The sequence below is a fragment of the Dromiciops gliroides genome, chromosome 2 (genome assembly GCF_019393635.1).
Source record: "Dromiciops gliroides isolate mDroGli1 chromosome 2, mDroGli1.pri, whole genome shotgun sequence".
Lineage (NCBI taxonomy): Eukaryota > Metazoa > Chordata > Mammalia > Microbiotheria > Microbiotheriidae > Dromiciops > Dromiciops gliroides.
The window spans coordinates 150,302,314-150,324,125 of NC_057862.1; the positions used below are offsets into that span (position 1 = coordinate 150,302,314).

At 40.1% G+C, this 21,812-nt stretch overlaps 3 protein-coding genes and 5 non-coding genes across 10 annotated transcripts in view; 1 reads left to right on the forward strand and 7 right to left on the reverse strand.

Annotated features, from left to right (window-relative positions):
* Positions 1 to 231: 231 nt before the first annotated feature.
* SNAPC5 (small nuclear RNA activating complex polypeptide 5) lies at positions 232 to 6,425 on the reverse strand. The gene is made up of 3 exons (XM_043984700.1): positions 6,205 to 6,425; positions 3,672 to 3,761; positions 232 to 2,563 (listed from the first exon to the last, which is right to left on the reverse strand). The coding sequence occupies exons 1-3, from the start codon at positions 6,292 to 6,294 to the stop codon at positions 2,447 to 2,449; spliced, it is 297 nt and encodes a 98-aa protein (XP_043840635.1). The 5' UTR covers positions 6,295 to 6,425; the 3' UTR covers positions 232 to 2,446.
* Positions 6,426 to 7,537: 1,112 nt separating this feature from the next.
* RPL4 (ribosomal protein L4) lies at positions 7,538 to 13,561 on the reverse strand. The gene is made up of 10 exons (XM_043984699.1): positions 13,487 to 13,561; positions 12,375 to 12,546; positions 11,939 to 12,045; positions 11,415 to 11,553; positions 9,934 to 10,058; positions 9,108 to 9,237; positions 8,512 to 8,668; positions 8,207 to 8,290; positions 7,956 to 8,076; positions 7,538 to 7,875 (listed from the first exon to the last, which is right to left on the reverse strand). The coding sequence occupies exons 1-10, from the start codon at positions 13,487 to 13,489 to the stop codon at positions 7,633 to 7,635; spliced, it is 1,281 nt and encodes a 426-aa protein (XP_043840634.1). The 5' UTR covers positions 13,490 to 13,561; the 3' UTR covers positions 7,538 to 7,632.
* LOC122745052 lies at positions 8,391 to 8,462 on the reverse strand. Its single transcript, XR_006355345.1, has one exon. It is a non-coding gene; the product is annotated as a small nucleolar RNA SNORD18 (small nucleolar RNA).
* LOC122745054 lies at positions 9,323 to 9,393 on the reverse strand. The gene has a single exon (XR_006355347.1). It is a non-coding gene; the product is annotated as a small nucleolar RNA SNORD18 (small nucleolar RNA).
* On the reverse strand, positions 11,618 to 11,717 carry LOC122745055. Its single transcript, XR_006355348.1, has one exon. It is a non-coding gene; the product is annotated as a small nucleolar RNA SNORD16 (small nucleolar RNA).
* LOC122745053 lies at positions 12,128 to 12,200 on the reverse strand. The gene has a single exon (XR_006355346.1). It is a non-coding gene; the product is annotated as a small nucleolar RNA SNORD18 (small nucleolar RNA).
* LOC122745056 lies at positions 12,628 to 12,728 on the reverse strand. The gene has a single exon (XR_006355349.1). It is a non-coding gene; the product is annotated as a small nucleolar RNA SNORD16 (small nucleolar RNA).
* A 346-nt stretch (positions 13,562 to 13,907) lies between the features above and the next one.
* Positions 13,908 to 21,812, forward strand: part of ZWILCH (zwilch kinetochore protein) — a 29,386-nt gene continuing 21,481 nt past the window's right edge. Inside the window, exons 1-4 of one of the 3 annotated variants that reach the window (XM_043982601.1) lie at positions 13,908 to 14,091; positions 16,072 to 16,111; positions 17,311 to 17,406; positions 21,010 to 21,128. In XM_043982601.1, the coding sequence (XP_043838536.1) occupies positions 14,039 to 14,091; positions 16,072 to 16,111; positions 17,311 to 17,406; positions 21,010 to 21,128 (308 nt within the window). In that variant the 5' untranslated portion in view covers positions 13,908 to 14,038. The remainder of the gene's footprint in view (positions 14,092 to 16,071; positions 16,112 to 17,310; positions 17,407 to 21,009; positions 21,129 to 21,812) is intronic. The other 2 variants (XM_043982602.1, XM_043982603.1) reach the window with 2 other exon arrangements.

The following is a 21,812-nucleotide window of genomic DNA, read 5'->3' on the forward strand; positions in this document are numbered from 1 at the left end:
TATTTTTTTTCTTTTTGCAATATAACACTTAAGTGTGCTTAAGTGGCTATAACAGATTTTTCTAAGCTGGAGTATTCTTATATCTTCTGGGAGTCATTAGTGGCCATAGAATGCAAGTGTTTGCCTATGTATGGTGGCTGTTGAGAGTTGTATCCCTTTCTTATTTTCTAATTATACTGAAGCCATAGCTCCAGAATAGTCAGATACATGTTTAAGTATATAGGACGACCTTTCTTACCAACTTAGTTAAGGAAGTAGATATTTTTGAAATGACTAACAAAAAACTTTCCTCATTTGTTGCTATCAGTAGGACTGATTTCTATAGCACTGTAGTCATATAAAAATGTGGAAATTGGTTTCCAAAACATCTTGCTCATGGCACTAAAAGGTTGCACATAATTTGTGCTTTGTGCTAATGCTATTCACAGGTGAGCAAGCAGAATTTTGTTACAACACTAAGTCACCAAATGAATTCTACATTCCTAGCAATTTATTCCCTTTTAAGGTTTAACATTTCTTTAAATGGCTGTTTGGGCTTTTACTGCATGTAAACTTGAATGACATTGCCTGAAACTCCCTCCCTCATTTTCTTCTTTGTAAGAACAAGACTGCACAGCCAATAAAAATATTTGACAAAGGGGACTTTTGCTTTATCACATGAAAAAAAATTCTGGGAAGCATCTTCTGGTATGCTGATCCCTGACCTACTGGACACTAGAACTTAAATGAGATTTTTGTGATCCAATTAAAAAGGACAAACATCCATGACTTAAATTCCTTGCTTTATTTTAGAAAAGGCAAAATAGTCATCTGTAGGTATAACACTGCTATGATAGTATCATCTCGATCTAAACTCATGAGGTGACTTGAAATATTTTGGTCAGTTTTCAGGTTTCATAACTGGAATAATTTATATCATAAATCCTTGATTACTCACTGCTACTGTACACTGGCACTTATCACTGAAGCATTGGTCAAGATGAGTTTCAGCCCTGATTAACTTTAGTGTTTCACTTTTCTCTAGTCATACCCCAAAGGAGAAATACAATTTAGTTTAACTAAGAATAATTAGTGTTGCTGTGTGTTGCAGTCTTCCTGGTTTCCATTTATATACCAAGCTTAGAACTTACTCAAAACTTCTCTATGTCCTAGGAATTATTATTTTTTGGTTTTTCTGATGAGACAATTGGTGTTAAGTGACTTGCCCAGGGTCACACAGCTAGTATGTGTCAAGTATCTGAGGCTGGATTTGAACTCAGGTTCTCCTGACTCCAGGGCTGGTGCTCTATCCACTTTGCCACCTAGCTGCCCCTAGAAATTGACACCACACTGACTAAAGTGAATAAAAAATTACTTTCTAAAGTGAACATTAGATACTATTTTCAAAGAAAAATGTTTGTGTTTGATTCAGTTTCTGATTACTAGATAACAGTTTCTAATTTAATGAAGACTTGATTTTTAGATTGCATACATAAAAAGCATTCCATAATAACGTCTGTTGTTTTTTCTTTGTGTTTGGGGCTGCTATATTTTGTGCAAGTCTGAACTAAATTAACTGTAGTCCTGTGAGAAGGGAAAGAGCATAGAAATGAATTTTGACCACAGATGAGAAGTTTTTATGTTATTTCTTTAGCCATTTTCTCTTTATTGTAAAAAAACAAAAACAAAATCTACTCAAGTATTTCCTAAGACATTTTTAAAAATATGGCACATTTCCTTAAATACAAAAATGATTTTTTAAATGATTTCAGTTTTATTATTACAATATGGATTCTAAAAGAACATGGTTTGGCTCTTCTCCTTTGGTATCTAGTAGACAGCATTTCTATCTAAAATTTACTCTGACCACATTTTCCCACAATATGTTAACTCAAATTAAGATATCTCACAACCACACCAAGCAGCATATCTGAGCTCTTTGTTACTCAGAGTGGCATTTAAACAGCTTATGTTCTTTATATGTGAAGCTAAATCCCATTATACTTCTTCACCTTTCTATCTACTAGATTCTAGACCCTATAACACACCTTTGCTCTGTGCACAAGGGAGTTAATAGCATGTCTTGTCAATATGCATTAGAAAAATGTGAGGGCTGGCTTACATTTAAACTTTTCTGGTTGCAAATACATGAATATTTCAATAGATAGTGACACGGAGTTTTATCTCTAGTATGTATATGTATCTAATTTGACTTTGAACTTGACCTTTTTTTCAGTGATTAAAATAGCCTTGAATTTCCTACCTATGGTCAGTTTTTGTTTTAACTCAACACAACAGCTTCAGTGAGCTATGGTGTCATTTTAATAACACATTTTCTGACAGTTCTTCATTCCCTGTTAGCAAGTCCATAATGACTGTGCTGGAATGGTTTCTTTGAATAGAGAAAGTTGCTGAATCTTAAAATTAACTTAGATAAATAATTAATCCTGATTTTTCCCTTTTTCCTTTAGGAATCAGATTCTTCCTCCTCCTCCTCCTCTTCCTCTTCTTGAGCATGATTTCTTGTGCTCAGCTGTAATTCAGTTTGATTGATGGAAGTTTCATTATCTACCTGCACCAAGATCTGATGTGGCCAAAGAGAGATTACATATTAATATTAAAAACAACACTTAAAAGAAGCCAGGTCTTAAAACTAAAATTAAATCTTTTTTTTTCTCATCTCATCTTTAAGGCATTGAAGACTCAGATTCACAGAATATACAGTCATATCCTTATGTTTCCTCACATACTTTCAGATTAGACGTTTTACTTAATTGCATTACAAACATGAGTCTTGGGGGCAGCTAGGTGTCGCAGTGGATAGAGCACCAGCCCTGGAGTCAGGAGTACTTGAGTTCAAATCTGGCCTCAGACACTTAACACTTACTAGCTGTGTGATCCTGGGCAAGTCACTTAACCCCAATTGCCTCACTTTAAAAACTAAAAAAACAAACAAACAAAACAACAAACATGAGTCTTTCAGTAGGTTATGTGACAGGAGTCAGACTAAGGCTAACTGAACCTTATTTCTGAATGATCTGAAATTTATTAAATGTATTTAGCATTCCCTTAGGGAAAGTCATTCATTCATCTCTTATTACAGAAGAAACAGATGATTCCAGCAAAATGTCCCAGGGCCTGGTTCATAGCAAGCACTTAACAAATGCTTGCTGAATGATTACCTCAGGTCCTTTGATGAGAGAAGGCCAGATTAAGAAGCAAAACTCATTTTTGTCCTATCTTGAGGCTAAACTGAACTACTATCCAAAGGATGGCCTGGGAAATAAAGTTCCTATAGCATTAACTCTGGTTCTTAAGCTATATGATTCTGATAGCTCTTTCAAGCATGTTTATTACAATGTGGATGTAACATTCCCAAAATATTAACAGCTTTTACACATGACAAATTAGATTCTTTCTCAACATTATGCCTAGAATTATCAGAATAAGTGAAATGACAGATGAACAGAGAGGAATAGGCAATCCGGAAAAAAAAAAAGTGGTGAAAATCGAGTTTGTGCAAAAGCAAATTACAGACTAATCTATGTAATTAATGAAATTTATCATAACTTTCTAAAGTCCCTCAATCTCAGAAATGTGATTTTATGCTGATTGGTATTACCAAAAGGCAGGAAATTATACCATAACTCTAAATTCCAGTTTTCCACAGTCCCACATTTGTTTATGCTTACATTTTCTGGTTCTTCTGTTAGAGGTGAAGAATGGGTCATCCCTTCCCTTTCTCTGGAGCTAATAATTGATTGAAGGGCCAGCTCTTCAACCTAAAACATGAGACAATTGGGTCATTTTGCCTTCTACTTCACTATTTACAATGAAGAGGAAAAAAACAAAAGGTCACACTGTATGCCAAGGGAGAGAAAATGAAATGGGGTCCCGTGATTGATCTCTGCTACCAGCAGTGGGTGGGAAGAACAGAGCTCCTGAGCATTGTCCTTACTGGGAAGAGGGCAAAGGAAGACCCCCTTCCCATGGGGCTTCCCCTGCACAATTCAAATTGTTGAGCATAACTGAAAAGCCAGTAAATACCCCTTGTTAAGGGTTAAAATTCTAGCTAGTCTGTCTAAAATATCTAATGAGTGGTCGCCAATAAATTATAAGCTTTAGTAAGAGTTAGACTTTTAAGCATTTATTAAGGAGAATAAGAGTTTGGTAAAGAGAGAGAAAAAGGCCTAGATTCCTATCTATTAAAGGGAGAGCACATTTCTAGCTCCCTTCTCCGCCAGCGCCCTCAGGAAAAAGAGCGCGAGACTGAGCGCCAGTCTCTTCCTTCCTCCTCCCACTAGCCCGCGTCACTTCCTGACTCCTGGTCTTGCCCTCAAAGACCTTCGCTTCATGGGCAGAACTCTTCTACAGTAAGTCTCCAGCAGGTGGCGTCATTCCAATCATTATACCCTCATGCAGTTGAGTTCACTTTAAGGCAAGTACTATGAAGCCTGAACATCTCCAAGGGGAACAGAGACGGGTCTCATCCTCCCAGCCAGTTAACATTTTGCCTGAACAGTCAGGCGTCAAGGAGGCTAGGAACCACAAAGAAAGGATGGCTTTTGTGTCGAAGGTGTAGGTGGGAGTACAGGGGAGAGCATGGGAGATAGATGTCATAGGAGCAGAAGTCTTAAAATTGGAAGGAATCTTTTGTGATCATCTACTACAACTGCCTCATTTTACAGATTAGGAAACTGAGGTCCCAAGGGATTAAGTGATCTAAGAACCAAAGTCAGAGTTCAAACCGTCATCCGCTTATTCTTTCCAGTAGCCCAAGCTACCTCCCATTGATGATTACCATCATCATCAACTAACTGAACAGCTACTGTGATAGGCACTGTAGAGTATATGGAAGTATGATACACAAGTCTCTGAAACCATGTAGCAAGGAAGAGAGAGAGGAGACATGAATACAGGAAAAGATAACTAACAAATTACACAGATTATATATATATATATATATTTATCTCAAAGATAAGACAGATCTCTAGCCTAGATTGATCAGGTATCAAGAAAGTGACTTGAGAGGTTAGAAAAGTGGATGAGAAAAGCATTCAAGGTGAGAAAAGAAGTAACCTTCAAATGATGTCTTCCATGAGCCCAGAGATCTTTTCTGAGATGATAAGATCTGCTCCCAAATGACCAATCCAGACAACTCACATTACTATTCTTTAAACATCCTAAAGTCAAATTAGCCTACTAGCTTATCCTGTGATTCACTACCTTACCTGCTTTGGTGCTTTTATCCCCTTATCGGCTGAAATCCTATTCATCCTTCAAGACTTGATTCAAATGCCTACTCTTCCATGAAGCTTTCAATGATTTGGCAGAGTGAGAAATTTCTCCCTCTTTTGAGTTCTGAACTATTCTTTAATACCACCTGAGGGACTGCATTATAGCTAGTATTGGAATTGTGTGTTCCTTATATCCCCTACTAGATTATAAATTTTTAAAAAAAATTTTTTGACGGGGCAATGAGGGTTAAATGACTTGCCAAGGGTCCCACAGCCAGTAAGTATCAAGTGTCTGAGGCCGAATTTGAATTCAGGTACTCCTGAACCCAGGGTCGGTGCTTTATCAACTGCGCCACCTAGCTGCCTCGATTATTTATTTCTTGATAGCAAGTATTGAGGTTTTCTCAAGGTATCACTTAGTTTAGAGATCTGTCTTATTCCAAAAGAAAAGGAAAAAAAGGTTGAAACAGATGAAGAGACTTCCTACAGGAGCCTTCCTTGATACGCCCCCCGCCCCCCCTCCGGAAAAATACTCTGTATTTTCTGTATTTACTTTTTACATATTTTATATTTGCTTATCCATGTACATCCTGTTTTCCCCATCTCCCCCAATGTACTTGAGGGCAGGTACCATTTTTATTTGTTTTTGTATCCCCGTGTCTCGACACTGCCTGGAGCTTAGCATGTACTCAATAAATGCTTGTTGAAGGGAAATGAACGGATGGATGGGGAGGGAAGTTAGGAAGAGAGGGAGGGAGAGAGGAAGAAAGGAAAGAAAGGATAGAAGGATAGGAAAGATAAGGAGGATCACGTAGGGAGGTAGGTTTTGGGCAGAAGGGGCGTGGCTGCTCGCTTCCGCAGGCCTAGATCTCAGCCACGCCTCTGCTCGGTTTCCCTCCCCTCCCTCCAGGAGGCGGCCCCTCGAGGGGCTCCGCCTTTACACCGCGCTAGGCCCCCAGAGCCTCGGGGTCGCCAATGGCGAACTCACTTTGAGCCGATTGAGCTGGTCGTGCAGCGCCGCCTTCACCCGCAGCAGCGTCTCCTCCTCCTTGCGGAGCTCCTGCAGCCGGCTCAGCATCTTGCCTGCTCGTCGCCTTCGCCGCGCCTCCCTCTCTCAGGCCGCGCCCGTGGGGAGGCAGCCGTTTGACGACAACGAGGCCCCATGCGGAAGAGGCCGGGCAAGCAGACATCTTAGAAAAGGGCGAGTGAATCACTTCCGGTTTTCGACACCCTCCCACTGGGGCCTCTTATCGTAGGCGCCGGAAGCTATTTCTAGGGATTGGTTGGCTGTTTCCCCTCTCGAATTCCAGTGAGCCGTACTTTCCCTACCTTCCCTCCCACAGCAGCGTGGGAGATTTGGGCTTGGACTAAAGCGGCAGCAGCAGGGACCGGGCTGGAGGACGAACTACCTGGCATTCATGAAGCGGTAGGTCCGCTTCATCATCTCGCCCCGCGCGGATAGCGCCCACAACACAAAAAAACCACCCACAGGGGCGCAATTTAAGACAGTGATTCGAGCAACAAGCTCGAAGGCCCTTTGTGCCCTCACTCTCGGTAACGCATGGAGGCTGGGCGTGCTGGCGAGGGGGATCCCTCGCGGGCCCCTTTCTGCAGAGGGAGCCTCCTAGTGGCACCGAGGCCCGAAGCGTTTTTATGGGCTTTCAGGCCGTGGTCGGGGCCTCTTCTGCGGTGCTGCAGCTCCCCCTCGACACGCCACGCCACCCGTCCGTGGGCCACCTGGTATTATACTGCAACTCCGGAGCGGGTTGCCCCCACTCTCCCTGATTTAACCTAACTCAAGTCCCCATTTGAGACTTTTTGGGCAGATTCTATTGTTTGCCATTTCTTTCCCGTTCATTTTTACAGAAGAGGAAACCCGAGGCATACAGGGTCAAATGACTTTCTTAGGGCCACAGATAAATGTCCAAATTTTAATGCAATAGTAAGAGGAGTCCAGGCCCAGGATGGCTGTCCTCACCCTCCTCCCTCCCTAACCTCTCATGTATTTGGAGTCCTATACAGTTTGGGGTATTGTTGGTGCCCCATCCCCACTGAAGAGAATACTGAATGGGGGGTACTTAATTTCCAATTGACTAACTGGAATTCTCCACTTCCTTTTACCCAGTTTAGAACCATCTCGAAACTTTAAGGGCCTATACATAACAGGTACAGGCTTGGTTTGAAGATGTGGTTAAATACCTTTAATTCAAGGCCCAATCATATAACACCACCTATAAAGCAACCAGGTTAATTCAAGCTTTGACGCTTCTATTTGTGAAAAGTGAAGACTATCTTTAAAAAAAAATTAATTATTTTCCAGGTTTTTTTTTCCCAAAGCCACTTTAGTATTTATTCTTTAGAAATTCACAATATTGACATAATGGATTGTGGCCCAATGGATATTGATATGCTGAGTTTATGCAGGGGTCTTCTCAGCTGCAGGTTTTTTTTGTGTGGCAGATTTCTTTTCAGCTGCAGGCTTCTTTTCCCCAGGTTTCTTTGCTGCTGGAAGCTTCTTTCCTGGTTTCTTCTGCCCTGGAGCCTTCTTTGCTCCTGCAAGCTGCTTCTTACCTACAAGCTTCTTCTTCTCTTCTGCCTCTTTTTTGGCCTCCATAATCTTCTTTAGGGCGGCAGCTCTCTTATTTTCTCTGATTCTCCGCTGTAAAGGATTGGAAAGAAAATAAGGCAACCAAAAATTGAAAGAAAGCCAGTATGTGTATCTAACTTCGTATCACTCACATTCTTAGCATGGCGGAGAATTGTATTCCGGCGCATTGTCTTGGCATATGGGTTCAGTTTCACCATGATTCTCAAGTTCTTCAGTGGGTTCTTCTTGAGTACTCGTCTATGAATCTTTTTGCTGCAAAGCAGTGAACATATTTAACATACTTTCAGAGGCAGAATATCCTTTCACCACTAATAAACAAAAGCAAAGCTCTAATTACTGTCAAGTTTTAACTGCCAATGATTGAAAAGCAGTAACAATTTACCGTGGTGCACGGAGGGCTCTCCGAATCTCTGGGCTTTTCAAAATCCTAGTAAGGTCTGTGTTGGTCATCTTGTGCATGGGAAGACTGAAAGGGGGAAAATTCAGATGTTTCTTGTGAAAATCAACGGGCGATTTAAAATGAAAATAAAAAAAAAATCTGAGCTACATCTCACCATTAAAAAACCAGAATCAGAACCTCCACTAAAATCACAGGCTTCAGAAACACGGACCAATGAAGTGGAATCTCATCATTTTTAATATTCTTATTTCAGTAGTACTGAACAGTCCCATTTTGAGAACACTTACTTGTAGTGACTCTTCAGGATAGCAGGCCTGCGCCATGTACCATACAGGTCATCCAACTTGCGGAAGGCACTTTCAGTCCAAATACAGAAACGCCCCACATGCCCACCAGGAGCAAGTCTCAGAAGGTTCAATTTACTCACATTAAGTAAAGTTATACCTATAAGGTAAAGCAAAGTATGAAGAACTGTTTCACCATATATAATAACCCACCTAACTTTCTTGCCACATAGACAAAGGCATTTAAATAAAAACTGTTATACTGGAATACATCACAAACTAAGTTTTGTCCAATTTAATTATAGTACATCAACCAAGTTATCAGAATCATGTATTTCAGAAAAACAGACCATGAAATAGAATCTCATCTTTACATGGCCATTTTCCATGTTCAGAGAAAGAAGCTAAGTCCCACTGTAATGTGACCATAACTCTTCAAAGGCCATGCTAGTGGACCTTAAATTCCAGCAAGTCAGACAGAAAAACTTTCAAATGTGGCTAAATACAAGAATGCCTACTAGAAGTTGCCCCTAGATCAGAGGTAGAGTGCTCACACTAATGAAACCATTAATTTTTATAGTATATTGGGAAAAAATTACCAGGAATGTTTCTGAAGGCCTTGATAATACCATTATCTTCATTATAGATGATACAAGGTCCACGACGCTGGATCCGACGACGGTTTCTCATTTTACCCTTACCAGCTCGCATACGCTGAGAAGCATAGACCTTAAGGGGGTAAAAAAAGGGGAAAAAAAAAAATCAGCAACTCAAACTAAAACCAAAAAACCCACCAATATAACTACATCAACCAAGTATCAGAACTTCCACAAAATCACATTGTTTCAGAAACACGGACCATGAAGTGGAATCTCATCATTACAAGGCTGTCTCATATTTGGAGGCAAGAAACTAGACTAAGTTTTAATCTCATGCAACTCCACTGGACTCCTGATGGTCAAATCTGTCTTTGCAATTTCAATTTACTTCCCCTCTGAGGTCCAGCCAAATTGACCTTGGTGCTTTTCCTCACACATGAACACTCTATACCCTTCTCTCCATGCTTTGTAAAGGCCACTCTTCACACCTGTAAATTTCTCCCTTGATTTTTATATCAGAGGGTCTCCTTTATTTCCTTCAAGGTTCAGCTCAAAAAACCACCCCCTAATATGAAATCTTTCCCAATTCACTCCACAGATAAGAGGCTTAAGCTTAGGGGAGGTCAAGTGACTTACAAAGGCAACAAATGTATTAGGTCTCAGGGGCAAGGAGTTCCCCTTAACTCCCACATCTAGCTCTTTCCATTATACTAAGCAAGCTGCCTCTAAGAGATGATTAAACAAAATCTGAATATTAAAATCTCATTTCCAAATTTTAGGTGTTGCTCCTCTGTACGTCTAGTGAGACAAAATATAATCAATTCACCTTTTTGATGTCATTCCATGCCTTCAGCTTCTTAAGCAGCAAAACTGCTTCCTTGGTCTTCTTATACCCTTCAACTTTATCTTCAACCACTAGGGGAAGTTCTGGGACTTCTTCAATTCGATGACCTGAGTAAAATAAATTATTTTAGTTATACTAGTCCATGACAATTCCATAGAAAAATAAGTTCAAGAAATTTTTCTTGGGGCAGCTAGGTAGTGCAGGGGATAGAGCACCGGCCCTGGAGTCAGGAGGACCTGAGTTCAAATTCGGCCTCAGACACTTGACACTTACTAGCTGTGTGACCCTGGGGCAACTCACTTAACCCCAATTGCCTCACTTAAAAAATAAAAAAATTTCTTGACCATATAAAGCCAGACACAAGAGACACAGCAGTTAGGTTTCAGAACTATCAAATTAGACATTGGCAGCTGGCGGCAAAATAAATAGAAAGCTAGGCATCAAGCAGTCCAGAGCTGAAATCTGGTCTCAGACCCTTATTAGCTGTGTAATCCCAGGAAGTCACTTAACCTGTTTACTTCAGTTTCTTTTCTTTATAGGTATAATGGGGACAATAACAGCATAACCTTACCTTGCAGGGTTGTGAGATCAAACAAAATATTTGTAAATTGCATGGTAAATAGTGGGCCCTATATAAATGCTTATTTTATTTCTTTTCCCCCTCCCTCTCCCTTCTGTATTACTGGTTCCCAAAACATGGATCTGAGGCAGAATTTCAGAGTTCTCTACACTAAAAGGGGAAAATGGGCCAAGGTAGACTAACAGAATCAATAAATGCAGTCAAGATTACTTAGTAAGATGAAACAAACCCAGACAATGTTCAAAGTCACAGGCAAAGCTAGCTAGTGACAAAAACAAAGTGGAATCCAATTTATTTCCATTATTTCACCAAACCTATCTGTGAAGCTACTTCACTTAAAGCATATATTGATGAAGAATTAATTCATTCCCCTGCCATAGTTAAACCGTGTGGTCTGTTTCTGCTTCCTCATTCTTTTTATGGAATGATTTTTAATATTCAGGCCACACCACCCATTTGGAATTGATTCATGTTAAAAGATGCTGATACAGACCAGACATCTGCCAGGGTGCTTTCCAGCAGGAACACCAAACTGCCATGGGCTACTTAGGAAGGCCTTTTTTAAAAGGCAATTGGGGTTGTGACTTGCCCGGGGTGGTCATACATCAGTAAGTAAATCTGGGGCCAGACTTGAACTCCTCCTGACTCCAGGGCCAGTTCTCTATCCACTGTACCACCCAGCTATCCCCTTTTATTTCCCTTAAGGAGCACACTGTAATTGGGTTTCTAAAGGTCTTGAGTGTGGCATTCTGTAGTTATTTTGTTTTTTAAATTATATTTATTTCATAAAAAAGGTATATGTTTAGACACCCCCAGTAAAATAATGAGGTCTGTATTGTAACAGCTAAGTGTCCTTCACGCAAAGCATTCTAACTAAACATACCTTTTGACATGACCAGTGCTGGCAGGGCCGAGGCTGCCAAGGCAGAGCAGATGGCATAACGTTTTTGTGTTGTGTTCACTCTGCGATGCCAACGGCGCCAAGTCTTGGTAGGAGCAAACATGCGACCTCCTCGACACATCTATTTTTCAGTCAAGAATCCAATTTATCATTTAAAAACATTTGAAAAACTTTTACTTAGGTCTTGCTCAGAGAAACATTTTCAGCAACCCTCTGTACCAGCTTACTGACAGCAGGCAACTGTCACTGAGAACAGAGTAAGGCGCAAATTACAGCATCATAGCAAGCTAATTTTGTCACACCCTCCCCACCCCTTAAAGATTTAGTACTAACTATGGGCAAAGACCTGGAGAGATGTCTTCTATGGATACACACATTAGCAATACTTCCCCGCCTCATGGGATTGCTAGAAGGAATAGCACAAAACAGGGATTTCTAGAAGTAATTTTCCTAACTTTAATTTCATACTATGTTTAGGGAATCCAAAAAACGAAGGAAAAGGATACATTTCCAAAAGCACCCTGGCCAGAGCGGTGAGTGCCTCCACCCCTAACACGAGGAATTCGAGCAACAGCTCTGCCAGTTCCCCAAGATTCAGCACTGGTCTGATGACCTGAAAAATAAAAAAGCAGGTTAAGTAGAGGGCAAGTGAGTTAATATAGCAAACCCACCCCAGCTGAATACATGTACCACACACTATCAGAACTTCCATAAAAATCATGTGGTTCAGAAACACGGACCAATGAAGTGGAAATCTCATCATTTCTGTGTAGCATTCAAGAGTTTCCCTTCGGAGCCACACCTTGCACAACTCACAAAATTACCGATTTAATTAAAATACAGGTGGTTCCTTTTTTGGCTTTTAAAGCCCATACTTCTCCAAACTCATGGTTTGTTTTTAAAATCAAAACCCAAGCTATATATATAAATGCCCATCCATACCTGCTAATTCACTGACAGCATAAGGTTGCCGGTTATTTTTTCTCAAGTTGGTATGAACAAAATTTACAATATCTGGACGAATTGGAGCCTTAAAGACAGCAGGCAAGGTAACATTTTTGCCAGATACCTCCCCCTTTTCGGAGTACACAGATATCAAGGGACGTACACAAGCCTGGGAAAGAAAGAACAAGCACTTTAAGCCACATTAGGAAGAAGAGCAGCCATTTTCCTTCTCCAAGAATCCCAAGAACATTGCTCAGTTTCAAGTAATCATCACCCAGAAAGCGCCAGCTTACTGACAGCAGGCAACTGTCGCTGAACGCTAGGTAAGACGCAAATTACGACATCATAGCAATGATAGTCTTCCCAGGCCATCTTTTAACAGACTTTATATGGTTGCAAAGACTTCACTGAAGAGACTAAAACGGAACTAGTCCCATACAAAACCTTCAAATCAGTCTTAACACACAAGCACGAATAGCTTAAGATTTTGATTCCATCTTCTGGATCTCATTAGGGATTCATTCATTCAACTGAGGTTAGCCTTGCTTTGGATCTGGTTCCTCTAAGTTCAGGGATAGTAACTACACCTACATCGCAGTTTTCTTTCAAGATATCAAAATGCATTGTCAGATTACACTACAGTTACTGAAATCAGTTAATTGTACCGTAGGCCTTACTGCCTCGTGAACATTCAAGAACATGTGGCATCGATACTTCTAAGGCAGAGTAAGGCCTAAAACAACCTCTTTTCCTTAAATTCATTCCCACGTGAGGTCCTAGGCTCCACTAAATGCGCTTTACCGGATCTGGGCCGCTCTGAATCCCAGGAGATCGGCAGCCCAATTACCCGGCGCCCTCATCCTGTTTAAACGCACAGAATGCACACCCTGGCAGGCCTCCGAATTTTTTGCCCGTTCCCACAAACACACGTTGCCTCTAAAATGGCTGCCCTTCCGCCACACCACCCACCCCAAGCCAGAGGCGGCGTTCTTAGGGGCTCTAGCTTTTCTCCCTCTCCTTCCTTTCATCTTGATTCCGCTGTCCGGAGCCCCAGGTTTCCCACCCTAGGTTCTCTGACTGGGGTTGCCCCTCGCAAAAGGTTCACTCACCATGGCGGGCACCGGAGAGTAAGAGCCACGCTCCTCTCCGCCCGATGGCTCCCACAGGAAAAGGAAATGCTCAGCACCGACTTACAATTATATGTATCCCTCCTCCTGCGCACTGCACCAGTGAAAAACCAATGAAGAAGAGAGGAACAGCTCTATACCCGGTATTTATTTTCTAAACATGCAATTTGCTCCTATTTAGGTGAAACTAATCGATTAAAATGATCCTGAAGTTTTCAATATAGGTTAGACGTAAGGGACTCTTTTTTTTGCGGAATGATACCAAAAGGGGGTGGGGTCTGATGTCATTCGTAAAATCTTCCTCAAAGTTTCTAGCATTTTTTTTTCAGTCGAGAAGGAGATATTATTTAAATGAGAAAACTCATTGAATGACATGAAAATTATTTTAAAAATTAGTGTAAAACACGCAAGGGTTCCCTTCGGGGCAAAATATAGTCCGGAGGGGCGGAGTGGGTCATGATCCTGTGACGTCAGCGGCTGGGCGCGTACTTGAGCGCAGACGTGGCCTCGGAGCTCGGATCGTTTAGAGACGAGATGTTGCCCAACGTGAATCAGGCGGCCACTGGCCTGTACGATCTTCTCATCAAGTGAGTTGTCTCCCCAACCCGTGTCGCTTTTGTGTGCCTTTTCGCTCTGTACACCTCTCCGCCTCAGATGGGGCGATGAGAACGGGCATTGAGCTCGGTTCGGCCAGGCCCCGCTTCAGGCTTCAGTCCTCAGGCCTGTCTGCCCCACCCCCTCCTGCAGGGCAGTTATTTGTTCTGCCCTGCTCGTCTCCCTAGTCCGAAGCCTTTGGCCTGGACTATGCGGCAAGGTGGACGGGTCCAGGGGCCGGTCCCCTCCTGAAGGCCATCGCCAATGCCGCCCTTATTGTCCTTGCGGGACGAGCCTGGGCCGAGTCAGCCCCCTTCGAGGGCCCCTGGTCTGTAGACGAAGGGTTGGGGCCTTAAGCATCCAGCAGCCCTAAGAGTTTACCAGGATTAAGTGCGGCTTAGGAGGCAGCAGCTGCGCACCTGCTCCTTTCCATCGGCTTTGTCTTAGCCTCGCCACAGGCCGTCGGGTTCGGGAGTGGAAGGGTGGGGGTGGCAACCTTTTTATTTGGTAATTTTAGAAACAAACTGTACTTGGGTGTTTGAAAGTAGAATTCTCTTTATTGTAAGACACGGAACTACAATTCGGTCTGTACTTGGGAGCAACTTATTTTCAGTAAGGGGTTCTAATGGTGCATCCCATTTCGACTGGCCTGGAGTCTGTTTACATAGCAGAAAGATTTCGAGCTTCTGGATTGTTCCTTCCTACTCCCCTCCCCCTTCACTGATAAAAGTTTTCCTGCATCACAGAAAATGGCATCTGGGATGAATGTGGGTTGCTTTATTTTTGGGTTTTGCCCATCTAATATTTTTTTTTCTTTTCCCTTCTTGAAGTTAAGCCTGCCAGTGGCACCCTCTATTTCTTGTTTCGCTTAGTGTTGGTGCTTTTGCTTAGGGATGAAAAAAGATGAAAAGTATTTCTAAATCTTGAATATCTTAAAATAACTGGATACATAATATGGAGTAATAGAAAAAACATTGGACTTGAACTAAAAATTAGACTTCCAAGTTCAGTTCAGACTCTTAGCTGTGTAATGTAAACCTCTGATTCTTCATCCACAGAAAGGAAATGATAATACATATACAATGTATTGGCTGTTTTCAAAATATGTATTTTTTATTAACAAACATTTCCCTCCCTTCCCCCCACTTGGGGAAAAAGAAAAAAAATATTATTAACAGAAACACACAGTCAAGCAAAAAAAAATCCCAAATTGGTTAGTTATATGCTAGACATAAATCCTGTGTATTTCAAGACTGCTTCTGTCCTGGCAGGAGCATGCTTCATCACCCCTAGAGCCAGGGTTGTTTATTGCATTGATTAGAGTCCCTAAGTCTTTCAGAAGGATTTCTCTTTACAATATTGTATAAATTGTTCTGGTTCTAATCTCTTCATTCTACTTTAAAAGTCTTACTACGTTTCTTTAACTTCCCCTTTTATAATTTCTTATGGTAGTAACACTGTTCTTTTACATTCAGATACCATATTTTGTTCAGTCAATATCCAGTCACCCATTTAATTGTTGGCTCTTTGCCATTACAGAAGAACTGCTATGAATATTATTGGTCCTTTTCTTTTTCCTTTGAGCCCTTTGGCATATAGGATGGAAGGAAGGAAACAAGCATTTATTAAGCACCTCCTCTCCTACCAGGCACATTCTAGGCAATTTACAAATATCTCACTTGATCCTCACAATAATTCTGGGAGGTAGGTATTACTATTACCCCCATATTACAGTTGAAGGAACTGAGACAGACACAGAGGTTTAATGACCTGCCCAGGGTCATAAGTAAGTGTCTAAGGCCAGATTTCTGCTCAGCTCTTCTTGACTCTGGGCAGTGTTCTCTATCCACAGCACCACATAGCTGCCTACCAGTTGTAAGGAAAGCATTTTATAAACCTTAAATCCTTATAGTAATATCAATTATTTTTATTCTTACAGTAAATTTAACTTCATCTTAATACTTCTGTTTCAGAGCAATTGAAGAAAAAAAGAAAGAGCCATTTTTCTATGAGGTATAAAAAGTTATTTTTTGTACTATTAAACAATTCCCCTTCATACCTAAAATTAATTAACATTGTATGTATAAGTTAATAAATACCCACCATTTGTACATCTCAAGAGGAAATACTGCATATCAGCTCCAGGGATTTGTTTGCTTTTATTTAATGTAGCTGTATAGGAGAAGTTTATTTTTAATTAAATCATTTTCATATCGTGTATTCATGATCCATTGTCACTAACCTAGGAAACTTAGGTGATAAACTATGGTCTTCCTAGCTTCCATTATATTACACAATATACTCTAACCTAGAATATAAAAATCTATAGAGTTTTGGTGGGGTAAAATGCTTATTTTTATGGGTTGGATAAAAACTAAGATTATTCCATCAAAGATATTTTAAAATGCAAGTGTTCAATTTATTTTGTATAATTTTATATTTAAAGCATTAATTAGATGGTAAAATATGCCAATCCCTTTTCTCTCATTATGCCCCTTTAGTAATCTGTTGGGGTTTAATAAGTCGAGCTGTGTCCTTTGCTACTGAAAGTTAAAAAATAAAGTGTGTAAAATAGATAGGCTTAGTCTCCAGGGAGCTTTCAGACTTGTCTGTATGAACTATATCTACATGCATACATTATACAGTTAGTGAATCAGCTAGATTATGTATTAGCCCTATAAGAGATATGTTAAAGTCCTAAATTATGCAATACTGAAAGAATGCCTATTAATTTTGTGGTAAAGATAGCAAATACAAAATGAGGTAGAGGGCGAGTTATTAATGAACTTTACAAAGCTTTTAAAGCATTGATATCGATGTGGAGAAAATGAAAAAAGAACATACCAAACACAAATATCTATAAATACTATTGAGACAATCTAGTTTTATCTGCTCATTTATAGATTTGGAAACAAGCCAGGAGTGGTGAAATGATTTGTTTAAAAATCACACATAACTAGTTAATGGCAGAGCTAATACCAGAATCCAGATTTTCTGACTCCTAACTAATTCATCATTCTTGCTTTACCATTCAGTTTCCATAAAATATTTGTAAGCCTCACTCAGGTCTTCTTTTCTACTTTTCCTTTCAGAGAACTGGCATTTATGTTAAAATTTGTGAAAATGGAATTTTACTATATGACTTTACAGTTCCTTAGAGAAATGTATATTTACTCAACTTATATGAGTATAATTTCACCTGTTTTTGACAGACTGATGTCCAAGTGAAATTGATTACTGAAAATCGGCCAAATCTTATGGAAAGTTTTGGGAATAAATATGGGATGAGATTAATTATGGAGAAAGTGGTAAGTGGGACTGGGTTTTTTGTTTAATTCTTAATGATCACATAGTCACTTTGGAAATGTTCACAAATGTGCAACAAATTTTAGATCTTTTCTTTAGTGCATAGTGGCTCTATATTCTTATTTATAAATATTTACTTAAAGTTTTCCTTTTATTTTTGTGTATTAACTATTTTTAAAGCAAGATAAATTTCCAGGGCACTTTGATATTTCTATACTATATTTAATTTATTAAGTACTTAGGATGTTGGGGCAGCTAGGTGGTGCAGTGGATAAAGCACTGGCCCTGGATTCAGGAGGACCTGAGTTCAAATCTAGCTTCAGACACTTGACACTAGCTGCGTGACCCTGGGCAAGTCACTTAATCCTCATTGCCCTGCCCCCCCCCCAAAAAAAAAAGGCACTTAGGATGTGCCAAACACTGTGCTAAGTACTAGGGGATGAAAATACAAGAGACAGTCCCTACCACTCAGGAATTTTTAGTTTCAGAAAGACAACATATAGGGAAGTGGTGGTGGCCAGGACAGGGTGTTTTAGACTGGGAAGACCCAGAGCTGGTAAATGGTGCCATAAGGTAATTGATTAATATGTCTACAGCAATAGCATAGGGGGGTTGGGTAGGTTAGTTATGGAGAATTAATATCAAAAGAGCGAGGATACTATTTATAAATCATTATCATTATACACGGCTTTACAACTGTGATAGCTTTTTTTCCTATTATAATAGTTGCTTGGTCTTGCCTGACGTAGTTTTAGATCAGTCAGGATTTATTAAGCACTTACTGTGCACCAGACATAGTGCTAAGTGCTAAGGATACAAATATGAAAAAAAGAAAAACAGTTCCTGCCCTCAAGGATCTTCCAATCTAATGGGAGAAGAAAGCTGAAAAGGAGGGGCAGCAAAGAAGGAACCCTGGGCAGGAAGAGCAGCATAGTGGGAAAGCCAGAGACTTTCCAAAGTAGTTCAGCTAAATGAGAAATGTACTGTTCTGAGCTGAACTCCCTCCATGGCTCCACCTTTCAATCAGACAAACTGAGGGTGGTGATAAGGTGGAGTTCCTAGGCTGATCTGATCTTGGAGGTTGATGAAATTTTTCCAATAATGTGCTTCCTGGGGCGTGGTGGAAAATTTAGAGACATTCCAAAGTAGTGCAGCCTGATAAGAAATGAGATGAGGTATAAGCTGCTTTATTTTTATTAGAGTAAGTTCATTTTAGTGTAATAGGGACAAAATAATATATTTGGAGATATTTCTAGGTGGGGGGAAGCAGTCAAATAGACATTTTCTTTGAAAATTGGTATTGAGGGGCAGCTAGGTGGCACAGTAGATAAAGCACCAGCCCTATATTCAGGAGGACCTGAGCTCAAATCCGGCCTCAGACACTTGACACTTATTAGCTGTGTGACCCTGGGCAAGTCACTTAACCCTCATTGCCCCCCCCCCCCCAAATTGGTATTGAAATGAGCACTTGAAAAGCATTAAATGCTTCAAAAATGTAAAATAGCATTGTAATTGTTTGGGTGCCATAGGAGCTGATAATGTAACAGCTATACCAATCTTAACATGGTTTGGGACTAGACCTCATGTTAGGTAACCTTTCTGCAGAGTACAAAGAAATAACAATTATACAGTTGGAGCTGGTTGTTCCCTAGGAACACTTAGCATCCTCCTACGGGTTCAGGGCATCAGGAACATGGAGGCCCTGTGATATATTCCCCTGCACATTGGACGTGTGTATCTTTTTTTGCTATAGACAGGAGCTATCTTAGGTCCTATTGTGTTAATGAGGGAATTTTAGAAGTATCCATTTGTGATAGTCAGGATATGGGTAAAGAAGAAAATAATTGAAAGGTTGAAAGATGAGGTTGAATCCAGGGCTAGGAAAGAGGGATTAAAAAAAATGTGAAGAACAAAAATCAGTCAGGATTACATAAGGATAGATTAACTAGCATCCAAAAGGAGAAAGAGAGTTTGTGGAGACACCTAGGACCAAGGACCAGGAAGAATGCTTCTTGGAGCGCTTGGTTACTGCCTAGAGTATAATTCAGCCTGAGCTTAGGGATCATAAGATCATAGATGTTGACCTGGAAGAGACATTGGAGGGCATTCAGTCCAGTCCGCTAATTTTTGCAGGTGAGAATGAGTGCCTGCCTCAAGGTCACATGGCCAGCAAGGGTCACAGGCTAGATCTGAGCCCAGAGCCTTCTGCCTTCAAGTCTATCCATTACCTATTATCCATCCATTAGACCATCCTTCAGGAGAGAAAACCCAACCATGAGAACTCAGTAAGGGAGCTGTAGTGAGAAGAAGGGTACTTTAGAAGTCCATGTACTACCTCCCTTATTTTTCAGATGGGCCAGAGGTCAGCAGGGCAGAATGACTTGTCCTAAGTCATAGCTCCAGAGGAGTGTCATTGGGTCTAGAGTTTACATCTCCAGATTCCTATTCCAGGATTCTTCCTACCATTATCATGTTCATTATCTTTATCAGGTACTGCTGGTCTTTCATCATAGGCATAGCTCCTTTATGTTAGAAAACTCCCATGCCCATTGAGATTGATATGGGAAGTCTACCTGAGGAAAGAGTAACATTCTTGATGACAGGGGCTACCATGAAGAAAAGTCAAACTTCTTGGGAAGTCAGGCAGTTTGGGCTAGAAAGGGTTGAGGTTGAAGAGCTTTTGAGCTTTTCAAGGTCATGAGCTTGGAAAAACTCAGAACTGAAATGCTCTTAAGATTTATTAACCTGGCAAGACCAGATTTTGTAACTATGCTATGTACCTGTAATTTACTTGAGTATATTTTAACTCTATCTTGAACTGAAGTTCTGTTTTGATTCTTTGTCATGGTAAAGAGATTACCCTGGGTCTTCAAAGACTTTACACTCTGGTATGTCCTACCACTCTAATGCCTTCATTGATGAATAGATGTTGGGCTCCATCCATTCATCATCCAAGAATCAGCCCAACACAGTTCAGATCAGCTAGCTCATCTTGAGAAAATTGGTCATGTTGTGATGAATATTTTGGCTATAACAACTACTTAGACTTTACTCATTGCTGTGGTTGAAAAAGGTATAGGGAATCATAGTCTTTATTGATGGAATGAATATTGACATTGACAGAAACATGGACTGAAGATGAAATAGGTATAGTTTATACTTTGGGAATTTTCATACTCTAGTAAAGAAATGAATTTTACTCTAAATGGCAAGCAGAGTGGGCGATTGAGAGTGTGCAGATAAGAGGGGAAAGCTGCTGTCTTGGAGCCAAAAGAGGGGATGCCCTTAAGTCTCGGGTGATAGCAGTAGAAGTGATGTGTGGAAAAAGAAGAGAGCCTCTTATTAGGGTTGTTGCTGGTAGGAAAGGATATAGTCTCTATATAAGTGTTCCTATTCCCTGTGGTAGCCATATGAAAGTTGAATGGTGAATTCTAGGAAAGTGGGTAATGGATTCTGTTTTGCTTTATGGTGTTAAGTAGTGGCCTTCTTTTCCGTCTTTGGATATCCATGACAAATGTTTTCTTCAGTTATTAACACTTTTAATAAAGTTAAGGCTGTTTTAGTTATGATCCATAATCTTATAATGCTAAAAATATTTGTTAAAGCGTTCAAAAGAAAAGGAAATGGAACGTACAGAAGAATCACAGTCTGAAGAATCAATGATTTCCGACTTCCCCATGAATAAAAATTTTGGACCACTTGCTTTACCTGTTAAGAGAGCCAGGTGAGTTTCCTTTTTAAAAGTTTTTTTTAAAGGAGAAAGACTTTTAAAAATGTGTATTGATCTCAAAAATAATTTCAGGAGTAAAAGGACATAGGAATAATAACTCACATTGATAGAGAACTTTGCAGTTTTCAAAGTGTTTTTCTCATAACAACCATGTGTGATTTAAGTAGTACAAACGTTATAACCATCTGGGATAGAAGGAGACAGGCTCAAAGTAATTAATTAATTTGTTCCTAATTTTTACCACTGTCAGTTTGGCGGGGTTTAAAATATCTAGGACAGTATGTCTGTACTTCTCCTTTTCTAGGAGTAATAATGTAAACCAATTTCCGAAATATGGGAAGAAAATATGACAAATGTTCCTCTTCATGAAAAAAGAAGAATATTCTCAAGTACATTTCAGCACTTGCTTCCTGCCCTTCTTCTTTTTTAGGAGAATTTAATAGTTTCATGGTTTATTCTTTTTAATTGCCTAAAACTTTTGTTCTCTAACACAGTTTCTTATTGCTGTTGTAAAGAAAAGAATCAGTTAAGAAATACTAATCATTGATTAGTTCCCTGGCACTCCCAAGTGCTGGGATACAAAAAAACTGTCACAGAAAAAGTTATTTTCTACAGCTTTAAGATAGCATTTTATGATCTAGCACATATTCATAAGAAACTCAAGATTTGTCAGAATCA

Bases quoted from the DNA above. Each gene is read 5' to 3' on its own strand.
- SNAPC5 (XM_043984700.1), bottom strand. From the start codon at position 6,294: ATGCTGAGCCGGCTGCAGGAGCTCCGCAAGGAGGAGGAGACGCTGCTG. The intron at 3,762-6,204 runs GTGAGTTCGCCA...CTCATGTTTTAG, and splicing joins ACCAGCTCAATCGGCTCAAA to GTTGAAGAGCTGGCCCTTCA. The intron at 2,564-3,671 runs GTAAGCATAAAC...TGGCCACATCAG, and splicing joins TAACAGAAGAACCAGAAAAT to ATCTTGGTGCAGGTAGATAA.
- RPL4 (XM_043984699.1), bottom strand. The intron at 10,059-11,414 runs GTATGTTTAGTT...TATTTTACTCAG, and splicing joins AGCACTGGTCATGTCAAAAG to GTCATCGAATTGAAGAAGTC. The intron at 9,238-9,933 runs GTGAATTGATTA...TACCCCCTTAAG, and splicing joins CATGGAATGACATCAAAAAG to GTCTATGCTTCTCAGCGTAT.